Here is a 21,928-nt window from a genome sequence, read left to right as displayed (position 1 = left end):
AATGAAAAATCTTTATAGACGTTGTGTAAATTAGAATATCACATCATCATTTATTACTTTTGTTACATTTCTCTATAAGGAACAGTAAGTAACTAACTAAGCGTGAATATATCGCTTACACGCGGTAGGTTTTTCTGTTTCTTTTTTTCTTTTTTCTTTTTTATTCACATTGTTTCTATGTAACTTACACAACATAACGCGACTAGCAAAACGATTCGACTAAAATCGATCGGTGTAGTTTGTACTTACCGAACCGTATAAAAGTTCGTACGAAAACGAAACCGTGAATTAAAATCCTTACGTGTATCGCAACATTCCTTCATTCAGTTATTCAGTTCCTGTTTCGTTGAAAATTCGCGAGTAATGCCGTAATTAGGATATGTGTTGATCGAAACAACGATACTCGTAAAACGCGAGTAGTAAACGGTATGGAAAACTTTCGAAATGTTTGGATGGATTTAAACTTCTCAGACGACATTAATTCTTTACAATTCCGTGATCGTAACTAACTTTGTCTTTCGTACCCTATTTTCTTTCGCGTTCACGCTTTCGAGTAGGTTTCGAAAATTTCATTTAAAAAAAAAACTCCCTTCTCGCGTTCTCAGTCTTATAAATGTATTGCACGCATTTACGCCGTCGCGTCTACGCCTCTTTTCTATCGTTTGCTCTTTTACGAGTATCGTTACTATGCTTCATTATTAGACGTGATCTTCGTCGTACGAAAATTTGTATGATCGAGGTAAGCCTATTCGGTGGCCTTGGGCGGCCGAACTCTGTTGCCACGCAACGAAGACAGTGTGATGGGAGGATCCAGCAGCGGCTTTGGCAAGACTGAATTGATTACTTCATTCAAATGTGTCCGTTAAAAATTTTTCAATTTTGGAAGAGACTAAAAGAATTAGGAAGCGTAATACATTCGACGATTGATATAAAGAATACGATTTGTATACTAATGGCACACGAGCGTGATCCAGCGTGCGATCGAGTTTACAAAAAAAAAAAAAAAAAAAAATGAACGCCTATCGCGTAACTATTATCACACTTTCGCACTCGGGGACTTTTGATCGAAAGAATAAACGGACTCGTCGATGTGGTACATCTTTGCGGATTTTAGTGAACCTGAACTGTGCCAAGACCATTTGAATTCACAAGGATGTGTCTCATCGACGAGATCACCGAATAAACGAGAGGCATCGTTCTTGTCTACATCGTGCACAAGGATTCAAAAAGGGGGGGGAGTTAGAAAGAGAAAAAAAATAGTGTCGCATTTATTGTCGAAGTTACCTGTTAGTGCCTTGCAGTTAATTTTCTCTATTTTCGTCGTTGAACGACTCGTATGCATCTGTGAAATGAGGATAAAACGATAGAAGCGAATCGCGCGTTTGAACACGCACGTGTGACGGCCTGTGCGGGACTACCGAAAGTGCACACGCGCAGTTCAAGCGCGGCAATATTAGACACGATTCGAATACTCGTGAATATCGCTAGCTTCGAAAAGCAGCGTTTCTCATCTTTTACGATAAATATTAAACGCAGTATCGTCCGCTTTTACAATTGTTAAAGTCATTAACATACACTCACGCAATTATGTGACCCACGGGGGAGCCAACCGTACCTAACAACGAGTTTATTGCTTTCACCGATATCGTCGTTTAATCAGATTGTGGGAAAATCGCAAGAAAACAACAGGCACAATCGATCGAACGATTTACACAGTTTCTTTGTAAACGTTTTTCTTTTTTTTTTAAACGAAACTGGGTGCAATGTCGACAAATTGTGGCTAGAATAAGCATGCTCAGCTATTCGGTCGTATATCTAAAAAGTTTCTTCCGTTCTACGGATTCGAAGAAATTTTGTAACGCGCACAATTTGCACGATCGACATTGCTGATGTTGCTGGACTAGAAGATAATACATGCGACGCGCGTAGCATCCGAACTATTGTTCTCGAGCAACAGGGGCGGAGAGATTAAACTTTTGAGCGACGTTTAATAATTAAAAACTGACGATAAATCTCTATGATTCAGAGATTCTTCCTATATCACTCGTATTACTTTGGTAATAAATGTTGCATATTAAGATACCGAATCGAGCAATCTGCTTGTAACCCTGTAACGAGCTGTACCGATGTAATTTATTCTATGAAAAAATTTATTCTATAAAAAATCTTGTTTCGAAATTTAAATCGGCTAAAAGTTACTCTGCATCTCTTAACACTATTTCTACGAAAGGTGTAAAAAGACACTTTTTAAAATTTCAATTTAAAATTATTTTCTAAATTTTACGTATTTGTTTGCATCCAAATTCAAAGGTGTCAAGAACCACCTTTTGGTCGAAATAGGTACGCATAAAACCGCAGTAGAAATAGTGTTAAATATATATGTACGCCGTAAAAAAAATCGCAAGTGAAATTTATTTATGCCCGTCTTATAACATTACCAATAAGAGAATTTAATATTAAGAGTAAGTGTACGTCTGCCATTGTTCATGCTTTTAGCATGCGTCTGGTTTTGACAGGGAATAATTATTAAAAATTTCAATTTCTCAGCACAGCTTCGTCGCAGATCTCTCGAAACATGTTTCGTTACATTGTATTTTTCTTTTTTACCTACCTACGCATGCACTCGATATGAATATTTGCACTCCACGATCGAAATTTCGGTCATCCTGAACCGTGCAACAATCGCTATTATTTCTTACGAAATTTCAATGAGTCCCTTAATCGGCTATTTCATAATATTATCATATACATATGTGTATATAGGCGATTCTTCTTTAAACAAATAGGAAATACAGTAATCTCCGTGTAATCGAAACAAAATTATCTCCACCATTATCTATGTCGCTTCGAGCGAACGCCCCTTCGACTCGAGCGATAAAACATCTAATTGATGTTAATTAAATTTAACAGGATGAGAGTTGTTAAATTGTAGGTTTCGTTTCACACGTAACGAATTAATCGTGTTGTAGGAGGGTCGACTGTAACATCGCGCCTGCTGATGAAAAATACAAATTTTAATTTTCATTTATTTAGATTACCATTTATACTTTATTGCTTTCGGTCGCGAGCTGTTGAACGCAGGAAATCCGAGACTCGCCATTGGGCTATTTCATACTTCCCGTCGGACGGTATGTGCGCGGCTCGGCCTCAGTCCGAGGAAAAAAAAAAATGGCCGACTCGCGAAACGAAATCTGGAACTGCCCTAGCTAACCGAAACGCCGAAGACTCGACTTCGTTTCAGTTATTCGGAGATTACTGTAACGCCGAATTTACACTTCTTCGCTTTGGATCGTTCACAGTAAAGAGTACAAACATTATTTTCATCTGCATTTCATCCAAAATGAACTGCAACGACAAGTCCGAACGTGTTCAATGACAAGTGAATCGTCGCATAACGCACTCGAAGCATAACACATTGCTTTTCATAAATATATTTTTCACCTCGTTACTTTTTCCAACAATATTTTAAAAACTAATAACTATCTCGTATTCATCGTGGATGGTGGTCCAAAGCGAAGAAGCGTAAATTCGGTTCAACGCAAATGAATCACTTTGAACGAATAAAAAAAAGAAACTGAATAGACGCAAACAAAAATCTTAAATATCGAGATTCTGTACAATTCAAATAAACTCTACGTCGCGAACGAGCCGACACATGACAGAATCATTATTGCGCCACGGTAAAATATTTTTGGTACGATACATAGTGGAAAGTAATATTTCTACAACGATAAGTACAAAGAAGGTAACTTTCATTCGTCTATACGCTACAAAAAGTTGAAGAAACCTTAGCCACGTTATGTTTACCGATGGTGCACGTCCATCGATCATGTATCAGGTTCGCGACTAACCAACAGGTATACAAGAAAGCAAAACGATTTGCAAATCGAAACGGAAGATAATGTAAAGATATTGTACTAATTGGTAAATTCTTCCTAACACGATTCCCTTGCTTCTTTTATCGTAATGTCTTTGCATCGCGTGTAACTCCCAAACTGAATTATTTCTTTTGCGCTAATTGGTCATTGGCTTACAGGGAACGTACTACCGGTAGTCCCCGCTTTAGCGTTCGCATTTCTCCCCGCTAAGGCGTTCCGTCGCCCCACCGATTCCCGGAAATGGGACCTCGATGTGAGCTTTCACTCGTCGAAGAAATCGACGTATATAAAACACGATACAATGTTCAAAATATTATCGAAGTTTTTAGTAACAATTTTTCCTTTTCTTACTAACAGGGGGTTTCAGATTTCGTACAGTATAATTCTCTCTTTTTTCAACGTCGCTGACTTCAGAATTCAATTGTAAGAATACGAATAATCTATTTAAATAAATTACAAAAATATATGTAAATTTTACTTTAAAGAGAAATTGTATTATACTACAAAATGATGATTTAAAAATGCAAAAACAAGATTTGAATCTGTGCTATGAAAAATTATACATCTTCGAAAAGTCTTCAAAAATCGATTTCCACAGCCTCCCTTTATTAGCAAGAAAAGAAAAAAAACGTCGGTCGAAAAGATGAACCAATTCGACTCTCCAGTTCCTTTGCTCAAATTCCAGGAAGTCACACTCACCGCATAAACGTCCGGATTCGATCTACGCTGCGGACAGTAAAGCAGGGACTCCTGTAACCATTGTAACTAAAACCTAAATATTAATATACAAAATAACTATTAACGCTACGCAATGCAGAGCCTACGTGTTGGGTAATACGTTTGGGTGCTTATTTTCTGCTCCATTCACGTGTGACAACGAAAGAAAAAAAATCTTCTGCCAATTTCGTATGACTCTTGAAAAAAGGAAAAAGAAAAATAGAAAGGGTAGAAAAACGAAAAGGAAAATTTCTTGCCACACCGACCGTACATTATAATACTTCAGGCACTGAATCACTTTGTTTGTGAACGATTCCCGGTCACGGCCACCGTATCAAGCAACGCGAAACTAGATCGAACTCGGTAATCTTCTGTCGTCACGGCGGATCGAACATCATACTATTTGCTGCTTTAACTTAACGAGGTTCGTTTCACCGTACAGCTTCAAGTTTAGCGGCGCGCTGGGCTCGTTCTTCTTCGTCTGCGTGTGCCACGCGAGCACCTTGGTGCAATTGTCGGCGAGAAACTCGATATCCTTCGGCTCGAGCGGCGTTAGGCTCTTGAGGAAACCGTCCTCCTCGTATCCAGCTTTGAACGGCATCGTCGCGTTCGGCCTTTGAAGCAGGAATTCCACGCTCACGGCGAACCCCGCCATGTCGACGGGGAACTTCCTGCCGGCGATCCAACCGTCGTAGAAACCGACGAACGACCCGTTCTTGATGATCGGCGAGCTCAGACCGAACTTGGTGCACAAGCCCACGGGGAACATCGATACCCTTTTCGTTCTACGGATCTGAAATGCAGACGTGCACGGAGCAATTTATCCTACCGTCCGGTTCAAATGTCAAACGATTATTAGCATACTGTTACACGGAGTCGGTAATAATAGCAGGCATCGCTACGAATGGCATTCGTAGTTTATAGGTTAGGAAAATCTGACTTGTCGGAAGTTCCGTTCCTCATACGTATAGTGGACGGAATTTCTGTAACACGACGATTCACTGTCGAAAGTTCAATCGTTCTATAAATACTGGGTGAACCATATAAATATCTACCTTATAACGATATAAAAAATATTTTCCATGTAATTTATGCGGTATCAAAGTACCGATACATTACAAAAATAATTTTTTCGTCAGGGTCATCGATGTTTTTTCACATATACATAAGTCGACCATAGAAAGAAGATTATACCGTGAATAATCAACCATATTATCGCTACAATTTTCCCTCGCTATAATTTTAACCGGTGAAACAACGTTTTTTATCAATGATATTTAGTCGTATCGCGTATCGTATCTCTATATCTCCGCAATTAATTGTAGTGGTATTGTCGTCACGCGAAGCCTTGGAGCTAACATATTTATTACGCACGTAGCATTGTCACCATTCCGCCGGAACAATTTTGATAATAGACGTCAATGCGAATAACAACGATGCGCAACCGAAAATAATTTTTCTAGAACGATTTGAAATTTTTTAATTTTGTCGAAAAATTTGTCCACCTATTCGAATTTTTTTCTCGAAAACGCATAGGATTTCGGGGATGTGTCTAATCACCAAAAATGATTGTAATTGAGCCCTGCAATCGAAAATAATTTTTCCAAAACGATTTGAAATTTTTTAATTTTGTCGAAAAATTTGTCCACCTATTCGAATTTTTTTCTCGAAAACGCGTAGGATTTCGGGGGTGTGTCTAATCACCAGAAATGATTGTAATTGACCCCCGCAACCGAAAATAATTTTTCCAGAACGATTTGAAATTTTTTAATTTTGTCGAAAAATTTGTCCACCTATTCGAATTTTTTTCTCGAAAACGCGTAGGATTTCGGGTGTGTGTCTAATCACCAAAAATGATTGTAAGTGACCCCCGCAGCCGTAAATAATTTTTCTGGAACGATTTGAAATTTTTTAATTTTGTCGAAAAATTTGTCGACCTACTCGAATTTTTATCTCGAAAGTGCGTAGGATTTCGGGGTGTGTCTAATCACCAAAAATGATTGTAAGTGACCACTGCAGGCAAAAATAATTTTTTTAGTACGATTTGAAGTTTTATAATTTCGCCGAAAAATTTCTGCTGATTTCTGTAGAGTTTCCTTAAAAATTCGTTTTTGATTTTGAATAAATTCGTTTCACGCTCTACGGGAATGTTGTTTAATACTTTTTTTGTAGGTATTCAATCACCACTGAATTTCATGTTGGTATAGCATTCTGATTGGGCCACGAAAGTCCATAAATTGTAAGGTCTGCTCGTATAGCTTGTCTGTGGTTCCACAATCTTCTGCCCTTTGGCACAATCACGCTCTTTTCTCACACTTTCCAAACCCCCTGTCGCTCTCTTTTCGCACCAACTCACACATACTGTCGGCAACCCAGGGTCCCTAATTATCTACTCAATACCAGTGGTAGCCGAACACGATAAGCTTGGGAGATATAATATACTTAAATCGTAATACCTCGTCGAAGAGAGTTATGTCGTAGGTGTTGTCGTCGTCGGCGAAATAAAAAACGCCTGTTGTCGCGTTCGCCCTGATCCACTGTAAGCCACGATTCCGGTTCGACACGCCACGCGGTTTTGCGCCCTTCTTTTGCTTGTACTTCTCGGGCATCGGGGCTACAAAGGGCAGAAAAACAGTCAGAGGCACGTCGAGCTACGTTCCGTTCGATATAAAGTAATCGATTATAAGGAGCATACGAATTAGAAGTCGATTATATATTTCAATCGAAATCAGAAAATAATTTGTATACATATAACAGTGTTTCAATATCGATGGCACACTTCTCTCATTCGAAGTGGACTAAAATAACAAAAAGAATTGTACATCAATTTTTACGAAATATTGACAACGCTTCGGCCAAGTACCTTTAGTACTTATGAACAGTAGTATACTTAAGATTAGATTTGTGGAATCAATTCGACGAGTTTCAGATTTCATAAATAGTATTTATTAGCAATTTATGTTGTATTTAATTAACGTAACGATAGGAATTCCATATCTTGATTGAAAAAGCCGCATTTCGATGTAACTGTCCACATAACGGGTTTCGATGAAAATATGTGCAGTCAATGTCCGTAAATCTAGCATTAAAGTGATGTTTTCCGCGGGCTACGAGCGAAACGTACTATTTCTCGTGACTGACAGCAAATCCAGTTACTTCTTCGCGGGAAACGTATGTACCAGCCTTCGTAGCAAAAAAGACACACAATGATAGATGTGCCCTAAAGAAATCATCGAAACGTTCCACTATCGTGCTATACTAATACATTTACGTATTTGAGTAATAGGAATCTCTACTAAAAAGCTGAACGAATTTATCCTTAACGTGAGATATTTAGAGGTTATGAATCTTGATGAGCGTCGATCTCGTAGACAATATCACGAATTTGGCCTGACAGTGGATGTCGTTAAAAGCGAAAACAAATAATTTGAAAAATGTTGAACAGAGGATTTTTGCATGTTGGCAAATTCTCAACGCCTGGCGTGCAAATTGAAGAGGCGTCTAGTGGTGTTTCGTGAAAGTTAATTTCATCGACCGACCGCGGTTCGGTCGGAAAAATTAATTGGGACGGCCGCAAAGGTCTCGATGAAAAAACGTTATATTGATTTTGTAGCACCGTTGGTACGCGTTAAATATATGCAGCAAGCTTCGAGGCTTCCAAACCAGAACCGTGTCATAACCTCTCAACGAGTTAACTTACGATATAACTTACGAAATTGATCACAAGATGTTATATACATATACATATATGTATATATATATATATATCGACGCGTGTCTAACTTGATCTTTGTGAAAGGCGAGATAGCGAGGCGGTAGAGAGAAAAGGACAGGGGGAGGGGAGACCATTTCGTCCTGGACTTGTTTGCTTAGTGAACTCATTGATTAAAGCAACCCTAGCAAGCTCTGTCTTCAACACTGGGACAGTCAATGATTAAACGGGATATACAGGGTGTTCGACCACCCTTGGGGAAAATTTTAATGGATTCTAGAGGCCAAAATAAGACGAAAATCAAGAATACTAATTTGTTGATGGAGGCTTCGTTAAAAAGTTAATAACGTTTAAAGAATTTTTTTCTAGAAAGTGGGTAGGATTTCAGGGGTAGGTCTAGTCACCAAAAATGATTGTGATTGACCCCCGCAACCGGCAATAATTTTTCCAGAACGATTTGAAATTTTTTAATTTTGTCGAAAAATTTGTCCAGATATTCGAATTTTTATCTCGAAAACGCGTAGGATTTCGGGGGTGTGTCTAATCACCAAAAATGATTGTAATTGAGCCCCGCAACCAAAAATAATTTTTTCAAAATAATTTGAAATTTTTTAATTTAATTTTTTAATAACTTTTTAATGAAGCCTCAAAAAATTGATATTCTTGATTTTCATCTTATTTTGGCTTTTAGAATCTCCCATTAAAATTTTTCCCAGAGGTGGCCGAACACCCTGTATAGGAATAGGCAGTCGATGGAGTATTTGTGAGAGAGGAAGGTCGAGCGTGTCCCTCTGTTGGCGAGTGCGGGAAGCGTCGCCACAGTCTTAACTATCGTCCAACGAATTCGGGGTCCGTTTCGACCCATGCGAACTATTTCTTTCAGTGTCGCGAAGGTTTTAAAAATTAACATTAATAAATAAAGAATTTGCAGAAATTATCGAAAGTAAAAAAAAATTTTAACGGAACTATATAAATCTATCGAAGTATATATTATGTTTTAATTAGACTAACGAACTGTCTTCGCAGCGTCGCCTAGTTTAATATTCGGTTGTGCAAATAGAACGATTTAATTCGGTCGAAATAGGGGCAGTTGGCAAATAACATCGTTTGGCACTGGCTCGAATAACGTTCGATCGAGTAAGAAGGCGGATATTTACCAGTCATATGGTCGAACTGCAATCCCGTACGCTCCAGCAGCCTGGTGACTTGTTTCGTGGCTACGGTCGCGTCCTCGATAACGAGCCAATGGACGTTCTTCACCAGCATCAGCGTGTGCGACATCCTGGTCAGCTCCGGAATCTGTTCGGGCCTGCGGTACGTCGGCGTGATTATGTACAACGGTTTAGGCGTCTCGACAGATCTAGGCACGCTTTGCAACGTCGTCGCTGGAACCTTCGAATTGTTCACGGAGAGTTCCAAGACATTTTTGTGTAGGTGATTCATCAGTTCCTGGACTAGCAACGTCGCGACATCTGGACTGAGACCGTTCGTTTCTTGAACTTTCCGTACCGTGTTCCTGATCTACAAATAGAAACGTTGTTCGACGAATAAGCGCGCGAACGGATCCGACAAATTTTAAAATTTGTAATTTTTGTAATTTGTAATTTTCTAACGGGCGCACTTCGGTGCAAGTTGTTCATAAAATTTAACGATCTCAGATAAATTTCACATTAGCGAAACATTTAATTTCTAAAATATTTTTTTTATATGAACAGACGCGAACGTTTAAATATCTCGAAATATCTACAGTCCTCTGCTGAGTTGAAGTCTCGCGGAAGGAATGCGGGAGAAGTAGAAGGGATACATGTATTCCCACGTACCCATTGATCTCTAGCTCGCTATTCGTCGCGGCAGTTACACACACACGTGGACAACCTGAGAGCAAGGGAGCGAGATAGATAAATGGGCGGTTCGACTCCCCTTGCCCCTGTGTCGTCCCGCGAGACTTCAAGTCAGCGGAGCATTGTAGAATACCCTTTTAAGGAGACTCACTATTTCTTCGGTGAATTTTGACGACCTGACGTAATTCTCCACTTCCTCCTGAGACAGCACCGGGTTGTCCTCGGCGGAGCCGCTGTTGAAATCGGATATCTGGTCGAAACGGATGCCGGTGGACAGATGATATTGGTAGAACACCACGAACACACCTATCAAGGCTATCACCCCCATTTTCATGGATGGCTTCATCATATCAAGACCTGTATATTGAAAAAACATTTTCGATACGGTGTTCACAGTATTATGAAATAATTGTGTTTTTTTTTTATACAGGGTGTTCGACCACCCCTGGGAAAAATTTTAATGGGGGATTCTAGAGGCCAAAATAAGACGAAAATCAAGAATGCCAATTTGTTGATGGAGGCTTCGTTAAAAAGTTATTAACAATTAAATTCAAAAAATTTCAAATCATTCTGTAAAAATTATTTTCGGTTGCGGGGGTCAATTACAATCATTTTTGGTGAATAGACATACCCCCGAAATCCTACGCACTTTCTAGAAAAAAATTCGAGAAGGCGTGAAATTCTTCGATGGAAAAAAAATTTTCCAGATCGTTCTAAAAAAATTATTTTCTGTTGCGGGGGTCAATTACAATCATTTTTGGTCATTACACATACCCTCGAAATCCTACGCAATTTCGAGAAAAAAATTCCTTACCGAAAATCTAATTTGAGGCCAAAAATGGTTCCCCGAAATTTCATGCAAATCTTTAAAACGTCATAACTCCTGAACGGATTGGACGATTTTAATGTTTAAAAAAGCAAATTACGCGTATTTTGGCGGAGAATATGTACAAATCGCAAAGATATTCGAAAAGTTGGTCCTTGACCTCGCAAAGTGAGAAAAATCCCATAGAAATGGTCAAATTTTCAAACAGCCATAACTCCTACAATAATGAATATATTTCAATGAAACTTTTTTCTTAAGTAGGTCTTATGGATACCTACAAAAAAGTATTAGACAACTTTTCTGTAGGGCATCAAACAAAATTACTAAAAATGAAAAAGGAATTTTTAAGAAAAATCGACAGGGGGTAAGGTAGGTGCCTAAATTTTTCGGCGAAAAAAAATTTTTTCAAATCGTTTTAAAAAAATTATTTTCAGTTACGAGGGTCAATTACGATCATTTTTTGTCATTAGACATACCCCCGAATTCCTATGCGTTTTCGAGAAAAAAATTCAAGAAGGTGTGAAATTTTTCGATAAAATTAAAAAATTTCAAATCGTTCTGGAAAAATTATTTTTGGTTGTGGGGGTCGATTACAATAATTTTTGGTTAATAGACCTACCCTCGAAATCCTATGCAGTTTCGAGGAAAAAATTCGAAATGATGTGAAATTTTTGGTGAATAGACATACCCCCGAAATCTTGCGCATTTTTGAGAAAAAAAATTCTGTACGGATGGAACTTTAAACGTTAATAACTTTTTAACGAAGCCTCCATCATCGAATTAGTATTCTTGATTTTCGTCTTATTTTGGCCTCTAGAATCTCACATTAAAATTTTTCCCTAGGGTAGCCGAACATCCTGTATATTCTGTTCGAAATTTTTATTTAAATAAGAATATTGCTTCCCTTTGCAGCCCACGAAATTTATATAGTCCAATAAAACATCGAGCGATTGCATATCGGAAACAGGAGGTCTGTGAACCTACGTTTATCAAAACTGTTTCCTTCGTTTAGCGATAATACATCCTTTAATTGTCAGACGCTTTTCAGACATGCAGAAAAAAAATATTATTGAATTATGTATGCAGCGTTTCTTTTGATTCCTGACATTCGGTTCGTTTTTCTGGGAAAATAAAACGCGATTATGTTTAAAAGGTTCCTCAAAGGTAATTGTTGTTAATTCCTTCGTGATCCACCATATTATTTTCGATGCACACCAGTTGTAATTTATGTCATCAAAACATCGATCGTGCGTTTTCCTTGTATAAATTATTTTTTAACGTTACCGCGTTACGTGTAATTGTGTTCGATGAATTTGCTCGATACGGCGATAAAGTGCTAAACACTGATTACGTGGTAATTGGAATCATCGATCATCGGTTCGATTTCACAGTAATTATAACTGTTAATCACAGTAGTTGCTTTCTACTAGAAATTTTTATCTATAAACTCGATATTATAGCTGAATCAGATCGTAATTTATAATTAATATATTTTCAATTACGAATTACATTGTGATTTAATAATATCTGAATTAGATATTATTCACATGTATGTTATTTTTTGTTTAAATATTATTACGTACGTGCAATAAAATTTTTATTTCGGGATAATGATTTTTACATTGGATTTTATTTTCATTTACAATGGCTTGGGAAAACAAATTTGTCGGGAAGCTTGATTTACAAAGGGGCGAATTTAATTTGCGAAAGAGTTAATTACGCACGAGGGAGTTCAAGCTATACCCATTTGATTTGACAAAATTAACGAGCGTGTAAAATTAGAAAGCGTGCACAGAAGTTGTAAAGGGAAACGATATGATAAACGTTTCCGGAGATAAGCACGCTCCTTTACGACAATAGCACACCAAAAAATGTGAACGTTATTTAATTAAATGCGGCAACGTGATATTTTCAGCTACCTCAACAGTCGCGAAAATGCAAAAATTGCTACTGCTACGTGAAAAAATGTAAACAAAATTGTTTGTTTTTGTAATGAGTTTGTGGGGCATTCGCATGCCAAACGTGGTGAAAGAAACATATTATAACTAAAATTATATATAACTGTCTATTATTCTTTCATTTTCCCCTACTATTCCATCGACAAAAATTGCTATTTTCACAGTTTAATTCCTCATTACTAAGAATGTTTAATTTGAATTCCAAATTAAATTATACAGGGTGTTCGGCTACCCTAGGGAAAAATTTTAATGTGAGATTCTAGAGGCCAAAATAAGACGAAAATCAAGAATACTAATTCGATGATGGAGGCTTCGTTAAAAAGTTATTAACGTTTAAAGAATTTTTTTCTCGAAAGTGCGTAGAATTTCGAGGGTATGTCGAATGACAAAAAATGATCGTAATTGACCCTCGTAACCGAAAATAATTTTTTTAAAACGATTTAAAAAATTTTTTCTTGCCGAAAAATTTAGGCACCTACCCCCTGTCGATTTTTCTTAAAAATTCCTTTTTCATTTTTAGTAATTTTGTTTGATGCCCTACAGAAAAGTTGTCTAATACTTTTCTGTAGGTACCCATGAGCTCTACTTCAGAAAAAAATTTCATTAAAATATATTCACAATTGTAGGAGTTATGGCTGTTTGAAAATTGGACTATTTTTATGGGGTTTTTCTCACTTTTCGAGGTCAAGGGCCAACTTTTCGAATATTTTTGCAATTTGTACATATTCTCCACCAAAATACGCGTAGTTTGCTTTTTTAAACATTAAAATCATCCAATCCGTTCAGGAGTTATGACGTTTTAAAGATTTGCATGAAATTTCGGGGAACCATTTTTTGCCTCAAATTAGATTTTCGGTAAGGAATTTTTTTCTCGAAAATGCGTAGGATTTCGGGGGTATGTATAATGACCAAAAATAATTGTAATTACCCACTGTAACTAAATATAATTTTTTTAGTATGATTTGAAATTTTTTAATTTCGTCTAATAATTTCAGTATTTACTCGAATTTTTTTCTGGAAAGTGGGTGGGATTTCGGTGGTATGTCTATTCACCAAAAATGATTGTAATTGACTCCCACAAACAAAAATAATTTTTCCAGAATAATTTGAAATTTTTTAATTTAATTATTAATAACTTTTTAATGAAGCCTCAGTCAAGAAATTGATATTCTTGATTTTCGTCTTATTTTTGCCTCTAGAATCTTCCATTAAAATTTTTCCTAGAGGTGGCCGAACACCCTGTATAATAATACAAATTCTTTATTTTATTACATATCTTTACTTTTAAATAAAATATAAAAATCTACCGTACAAAAGTTTATTCCTTTTCGCGTCGATTAAGAATCTATAAATAGAAATCCATCAACTTCAAAGCGTTCAACAGATAAAAAATAAATGAGCCTCTTAAAACTAATTTTAGGTTTGAACAGAATTTAAAAAAAAAAAAAAAAAAAAAAATTAGAAAGTTAAGCTTTTCTTGGATTCTACCTTTTCGTGTAACTAATCACTGTGTAAATATGTTGTTTGGAGGGCAGCTCCCGGTTAGAAGACTCGGAAATGAAAAGGAGTTAACTTACAAACAAGATTTATTAATTACACAAATCACGAATGAATGTCGTAGTCGCGGAAAGTAAAACATGTCGTTATATGAAGAAGAAACAACTGCAAACTCATCGTTGCCAAACAGTCGCGCGTCGGTCCCGACGAGGCAACGACAGGGGCGTATGACTTGATTCGGGTCGTTCCCCGATGTGGAATCGTAACATATGTCATGCATTTTTCCTTATTCTCTTCTAAGAATATTAGATACCGCCAGCTTGTGAAGGATTGGAAGCTGAACAAGTAGGAAATTCTCAGTGTGATATTAGAACCGTGTATGTCCCTACTTTAAACCATGTGTTATCAAAAACGTTATCGGGAATTAGCGAATGTAATTGCGATAAACACATTTTCGTTTCGGTTTATTTTCTTAATTTATTTTTTCTGTTTTGTATCGTACTTATGTAATTTACTTTGTATTCCTATAACTTATTTTCTCAAATATATTTTAGTTTTTAATACGGCTACCAGCACTTAATTTATGCCCTCTATGTATCGAATAACTTTATGGTTATAACTTTTATTTATAATGCGCACCTTGCAACGGTCGTAAAGCTCCCCGAATGACGCCTGACTGAAATTATTCTTTCCGTTGAACCACAACACTGCGTCGTACGTAACCCGAGGAGCCTTTATTGTCCTTTTGTTCTCTCCTTCCAAAAATACAACTGGTCTACAGGACGTTAACGTCTCTGCTAGCCAGCATTTTTATCTTATTCGTGGAATCAACGTTAAAAATACTGCCAAAAACATGGTGCGTCTAGTTAGGTTTGCTTCTTAGAATTTAAAAGAGTAACGCATTTCAAATTTAGTCTTGTTAACCGAATCGTTTCTTTTATCTTCTTCCATTAAATTTTCATGCAGTGCAGCGCATTACACGTGCACTTGTAATTTTACACGCGTTAAAACAATGTTTGCTTTTAGTTCCTCGACACTTGCGTTATCTTTGGAATAAGTAACAAGAATGACAGGAAACAGATAATGAATGACATTGTCTATATTTATAGTAACAAACAGGAGCAAAAGTACATACATCAACTTGAAATTCACCGTTACATAGGCGCGTGTCTGACAGATTTTCCAAGTTGCTTTTATCTTGCATATACTTTTATCGATCTCAAGCAGCTCATCGATATTTTAATATTTTCATATCTGACCACGTCATTCATAGTAATATACAGGGTGTTCGGTCACCCGTGGGAAAAATTTTAATGGGAGATTCTAGAGGCAAAAATAAGACAAAAATCAAGAATATCAATTTCTTGACTGAGGTTTCCTTACAAAAGTCATTAAAAAATTTCAAATTATTCTGGAAAAATTATTTTCGGTTGTGGGAGTCAATTACAATCATTTTTTATGAATAGACATACCACCGAAATCCCACCCACTTTCGAGAAAAAAATTCGAGTAAATACTGAAATTTTTAGATGAAATTAAAAAATTTCAAATCATACTAAAAAACTTATATTTAGTTACAGGGGCCAATTACAATCATTTTTGGTCATTATACATACCCCCGAAATCCTACTCAGTTTCGAGAAAAAAATTCCTTACCGAAAATGCAATTTCTGGCCAAAAATGTCTGCTCGAATTTTCATGCGAATCTTTAAAACGTCATAACTTCTGAACGGATTGGACGATTTTAATGTTTAAAAAAGCAAACTACGCGTATTTTGGCAGAGAATATGTACAAATCGCAAAAATATTCGAAAAGTTGGTCCTTGACTCCGCAAAATGAGAAAAACCCCATAAAAATGGTCCAATTTTCAAACAGCCATAACTCCTACAATTGCGAATATATTTCAATCAAACTTTTTTCTGAAGTAGAGCTCATGGGTACCTACAAAAAAGTATTAGACAACTTTTCTGTAGGACGTCAAACAAATTTACTAAAAATGAAAAAGGAATTTTTAAGAAAAATCGACAGTGGGGGGTGGTGGGTAGGTGCTTAAATTTTTCGGCGAAAAAAAATTTTTTGAAATCGTTTTAAAAAAATTATTTTCAGTTGCAGGACTCGGTTACAATAATTTTTGGTTAATAGACCTACCCCCGAAATCCTACGCAGTTTCGAGAAAAAAATTCGAGAAGGTGTAAAATTTTTCGATAAAATTAAAAAATTTCAAATCGTTCTGGAAAAATTATTTTCGGTTGCAGGGGTCGATTACAATAATTTTTGGTTAATAGACCTACCCCCGAAATCCTACGCAGTTTCGAGAAAAAAATTCGAGAAGGTGTAAAATTTTTCGATAAAATTAAAAAATTTCAAATCGTTCTGGAAAAATTGTTTTCGGTTGCAGGGGTCGATTACAATAATTTTTGGTTAATAGACCTACCCCCGAAATCCTACTCACTTTCTAGAAAAAAATTCAGTACGGGCGGAACTTTAAACGTTAATAACTTTTTAACGAAGCCTCCATCAACAAATTAGTATTCTTGATTTTCGACTTATTTTGGCCACTAGAATCTCCCATTAAAATTTTTCACAGGGGTGGCTGAACACCCTGTACTTATATTCGGTAAAGTATTAATGTATAAAAGGACGTTATCGTTGTTCGTAATTTACAATCGTTCGTAATATATTTTCTGTAACATAGTATGTCTAATGACACGAGAAACTGTCTAAATAACGAATTGTTATACTTAACCAATAATCAACACCAATATTCGAAAAGTGAAACACGCATGTTGGACGAAATTTCAAATTTGGTATACGAGTTAGAATCGCTAGAACTATACGTAAAAGTAATAAATCCGACTGTTATGATGTTCGTCCGACGAAATGCACAAGACTACAATTTTTACCGGACTCGCAAACCTACATTGGCAAATTACTTTTCGTCGAGGAAATCACACTCTGTAATTTTCGTGGTGAAATCGACTGCCTAACGATGCGAGATATCATCATCGTGAAAACACAGATTTCGAAAATCTAAATGTTTATTCTTAGCATGTTTGTTAAGCAATGTCGAAACTGCAGGCAATTTTACAATCTGTACCTGTTAATTTCAGCCCCAGTCTACGCTTCGTAAACCCACTTAATGTTTAAATAAACGTTTGTAGCGTATAAGAATGATGTAAAAATTGTATTGTTCCTGTTAACTGTTTTTATGTACTTTCTTTATTTCCTTTATCTCCTTTATAAGCCACAAAATCCCAGTGTTATTGCCGATACCGCGTATAAGCTATTGTCAAATATAGTATGAATCTTGATAAGGAAATAAAGGAAGTTTTTGTACATTATAAAATAATTTTTTTATATTTTCTTAGAATTTAAAACTTGTACATTACGATAAAATAAATTCGATATGACAATAATGAAATATTGCTAATAGCTAATCATAATTTGATATTTCAAGATACTTTGTTCACGATTAGTTAGCGATTCAATGGTAAAAAATAAGTCAAAAAAAAGGAATGATATTTTTTTCGTTCGAGGCTTTGTTTCCGAAACACTATAATTGTAAAAGTCAGGTATGCCTGCGATGGAATACGATTTTCCTGACGTGTCTGTCCATTAATCACTGTTACCACTTACGCCGATTTCCAACTCTATTGCGCGCATACAATGAATTTTCAAAGTCGTTTTTCTCGAAAACGAGACCTCCAATGAAAATATGTTATTCCTTTATTTCCACTTATTTTTCCACGTGAAACAAAGTAAAACCGCACAAATGAAATTAAAAAATACCATTGTTACAATACATTTACTGTAAACGCGTATCAGAAGTGGCTCAGAAAAGTATTTAGTTTCAATAAAACAAATAAAATAAAGGTAACTGCGATTGTGACAAATCACGAATATACGAAAATCGCTGCTCTGTTTAACACTAGATTTACGGAAGCCGTCAATTTGACGGATGCCAGATTTCATATTTAAAATTGCAGAACACGTAAATATTATTTTTTAACAACTTATGTTGAATTTGATTAATGCAATGGCATGAATACATATTCTAATTAAAAGAAAAATCGTATTTTAAGGTAATCGTCAACATGAGAGGTATCAATAAATATACGTGCTATCAATGCCCGTAAATCTAGCGTTAATAAATAATTATGCGTAAAAAGGAAAAACAAGTACCTTTTTTTTTTGAAAATTTGAATAAGTCTTCGTTCCTCGCGCGATAACGTACGACTGACGTGTTGCGTATTTTATGTTGGTTAGATAAGATATACTTGATCCTGTGTGAATAATTAAAATTATACACACCGTGCAATCATCCCTACCGTTTGATTTGCATTTTTTTCTCGCGATCACGATAAATGGAAACCTTACGATAGTCTAAACATTGGCAATGTTTAGGCCAAGTGTCCTGATGCTTGTGACCGGTCGGAATAAATCGTGCGTCAAAGCACAGATATATATACGAGAAACACGGTGAAATTTCAACGCAGCGCTGTTGCATAATTGAATCAAAGGATTGGAAATAGTCTGGTAAACGATCGATTAGACTTAATTTAGCGTCACGACAGACGGGCATCGCTTGGTGCAGTATCAACCTGTGCCTTGCATATGTGGGTCACGAAAAGCTGCAATTCTCCATCCCTTTGTTAACCCTTTCGATTCAGCGGCGCCACTGGCCACCGGGCGAACTTCCGTTTACGCTCAACGAAGTTCCCCGGCCTTTTGTTCCCGTTGAAAGAATTCCGTCTACTTCCGAGGAACGCTTCGATCATCTCTAAGACGCTTTTCCCACCTTTCTTGCACGACAACGCCGAAGATTGGCCGGTTCGATTTCGCTCGAACGCGTTCGTGGATCATAACCTATTTTAGTTTCGCATCCCTTTTGACTGGATTCTCCCACAACACCGTTTTCGTTACAATTACAATAACGTTGCGAACGCAAAACAAACAGACTGATATTTCTTTTAAAACTTATCGACGCTCTCTAGAATAAGCATTCTTTCTATGTACAATTGTTATCCGCAATGTTCTCCGTCGCGGAACGAATTAATAATCTTTTCCATAATACTTAGGTAACAGCACGCGGCTCGCGTGCACGATCGGTTTAAAAACACGCGTTTGCCTTGAACCGATCGTTGATATTCGAAGGCGGTACGCTCTCGAGCTTCCGTCGATCGATTTCGATCCGATCGAACGTTCGACGTTCCCCGTTTCGATCAACGCGATTGAAACTTACCTGGTAATTGGCGTTCATACTCCGTTCACGAATGGTGATCGTTCCGCCCGGTTTTACGCGGTCCGCGACTGGAACATAGCGCGTGCTGCACATATGACGGGAAACGCTGTTACGTTCGCCAAGGTATCGCGATCATTTTGCGTCGTCGACGACTTACGGAACGCGACGGAGTCTCGAATCGACGCTCTGTCGAGCTTCAAATCGTGCACGACGGAGAAAAAATAAAAAAACGCCACAGTTCGCGCACCGTTGCAAAATTCACGTTACTTCATCGTTCTTGACGAACGTTCTTCCCTCGTTTGCTGTTCGGTTTCATTAGTTCGGGACACGGTCCGTTCCGAATAATCTCTCCGTACGGTTTTCCTCCATCGATGGTGTCCCGAACGACGGGAGACTGCTGGTTGTTCGCGACGTGCCTGTGCAGTTCCGAATGCGTGAATTTTCATATCACGACCGTTTCCGAAATGCCCGGCGACGTACGCACGTTGTCACTGGCGTCGCTCGAAGATTCGCTCCTCTGCGACTCGACATCACTGATCCGCGGTTTCGCCGACCTCCTGGCAGCGCTTCGATCGTTCGGCAAACGTATTTTTAGCGAGCCGTCTCGCACCGCATCGAAACATTAGCCACATGTTTCTGCTTTCTGTTCGGGCAAACGAACAACCTCGCGACGTTCGAACGACGGAGCCCGTGTCTCTGGTCGATCGTTTCCCTGGTCGCGCGTGTGTCCTGTCCGTGCCGGCGACGGCGTCGACCGGGAGACAAGCAGAAAGAAAGAAAAACAACACGCACCTGACGGAAACTTTCGTCCGTGGAGAAAAAAAAAAACACCGAACGACGACGAGTCTCCTACGTCGGTCGACAATGAACTAGCTTCCCCGTCGCGTTCCCCTTGCAATATCCGTCTACGTTCGCATAGCACTACCCCCCACTATTTCTGTTTCAGCTGGCGCAGCAGCCGACGTTGTCACTGCTCTTATATATACGTATATATGCGCGATGTCGCGATATACGCGGTTGCACCGAATCACGTGGGAGAATGTATTTGACGCAGAGTAGGCGTCTCTTATCGATCTTTGAAAACAGGTGCGTGCGATCCCTCGATCGCATTAAACCTTGCCTGATCGGGGATGACGAATTCGTTCGTCGTCGGGAATATACTTCGCCGGCGGGTCACAAAACATTCGTAGACGAATGTGACCGTCGCTTAACCGGTCAGCTGTATTTGACAACTATACTCGTCACGGAGAAATGGCAGTATTTTGTGTTATAACGGCTATATTCGTCATGCGTAACATTAGTTACCGTTTGCTATTTAAATTGTAATTTTAGCGGAAAGTAAAATATATTCGAAAATTCCAATATGTTTAGAATCTTTCGAGGTCGAAACGAAGTAAAACAAACAAGTGCGCGCTCTGAAAAGAGGTCGCCACAGTTGACTGGTTAAAATCGTACACCTAACAATTCAGTCGATTCTCATTTCCAAATTGTAAAATTTATAGTAAATGACTCAAATACAGTTCAATGCTTCTTTCTTTAATATATTACGAAAGCAGAACGAAACTTTCAGTAGTTGTTGGTATAACAAATGCAAATTGTCGCTACGTATGAAACCTGCCTGTCGGTAATAATCGTACAGTACTTATTTTCATTTATAGTTAATATATATAAGATTGCGAAGATTGTGATAATACTAATCTGATAATGAACTAAATACCGTCTTGCAGCTTCAAATGAATGTAATGAGTGACTTAATGTAAGTATCCTCGTTAAATGAAGTTTATGTTCTGTGAAACCAGTGATTATTTTTTGAAATTAATATGTACATATTCAAGTGTGATTTAACAGGATTGATATTGTTCGAAAGCAAAAAGATACCGTTATCTGGAAAACAATAAAGAAACCGTGCTTGAATCGTTTGTAACTTTTTCGGCTGGGGATTCCCATAACAAGTGGAACCGCTCGATAACCACGTCCAACAGACACCATGCGATCGTTCGTCCTTGTCTTTCGCGCTGTCGCTACCAACCTCTTTCCTCGTCTTTCTATGCCCGGAGTATTGATCCCGACTGTGCAACACCTACATACGGTGCGCAGCTGTAAACGGGGTACGGTTTTGCCTTCGAATCCCGCACGAGGAACTGTAAACGACACTATCCGAACTTAGGCCGCTTGTTTTCGGCCGTTGCGTGTATTGGTTGCAATTAAAATGCACAATGGGAATTCCATGCGATATAATTAGCTCTACAGCCGTAG

The 21,928-nt window shown here is 37.7% G+C and overlaps 1 protein-coding gene across 1 annotated transcript; it reads right to left on the bottom strand.

The window, feature by feature from the left end:
• Positions 1 to 21: 21 nt before the first annotated feature.
• Positions 22 to 20,614, bottom strand: Glcat-p (Glucuronyltransferase P). Its single transcript, XM_076778492.1, has 5 exons — positions 19,673 to 20,614; positions 10,300 to 10,505; positions 9,465 to 9,828; positions 7,052 to 7,209; positions 22 to 5,388 (listed from the first exon to the last, which is right to left on the bottom strand). The coding sequence occupies exons 2-5, from the start codon at positions 10,495 to 10,497 to the stop codon at positions 4,990 to 4,992; spliced, it is 1,119 nt and encodes a 372-aa protein (XP_076634607.1). The 5' UTR covers positions 10,498 to 10,505; positions 19,673 to 20,614; the 3' UTR covers positions 22 to 4,989.
• Positions 20,615 to 21,928: the final 1,314 nt, after the last annotated feature.

Source organism: Colletes latitarsis, chromosome 11 (genome assembly GCF_051014445.1).
Source record: "Colletes latitarsis isolate SP2378_abdomen chromosome 11, iyColLati1, whole genome shotgun sequence".
Classification (NCBI taxonomy): domain Eukaryota; kingdom Metazoa; phylum Arthropoda; class Insecta; order Hymenoptera; family Colletidae; genus Colletes; species Colletes latitarsis.
Note: the sequence above shows the minus strand (reverse complement) of the source record. Positions and strands in the feature narration are given on the sequence as shown.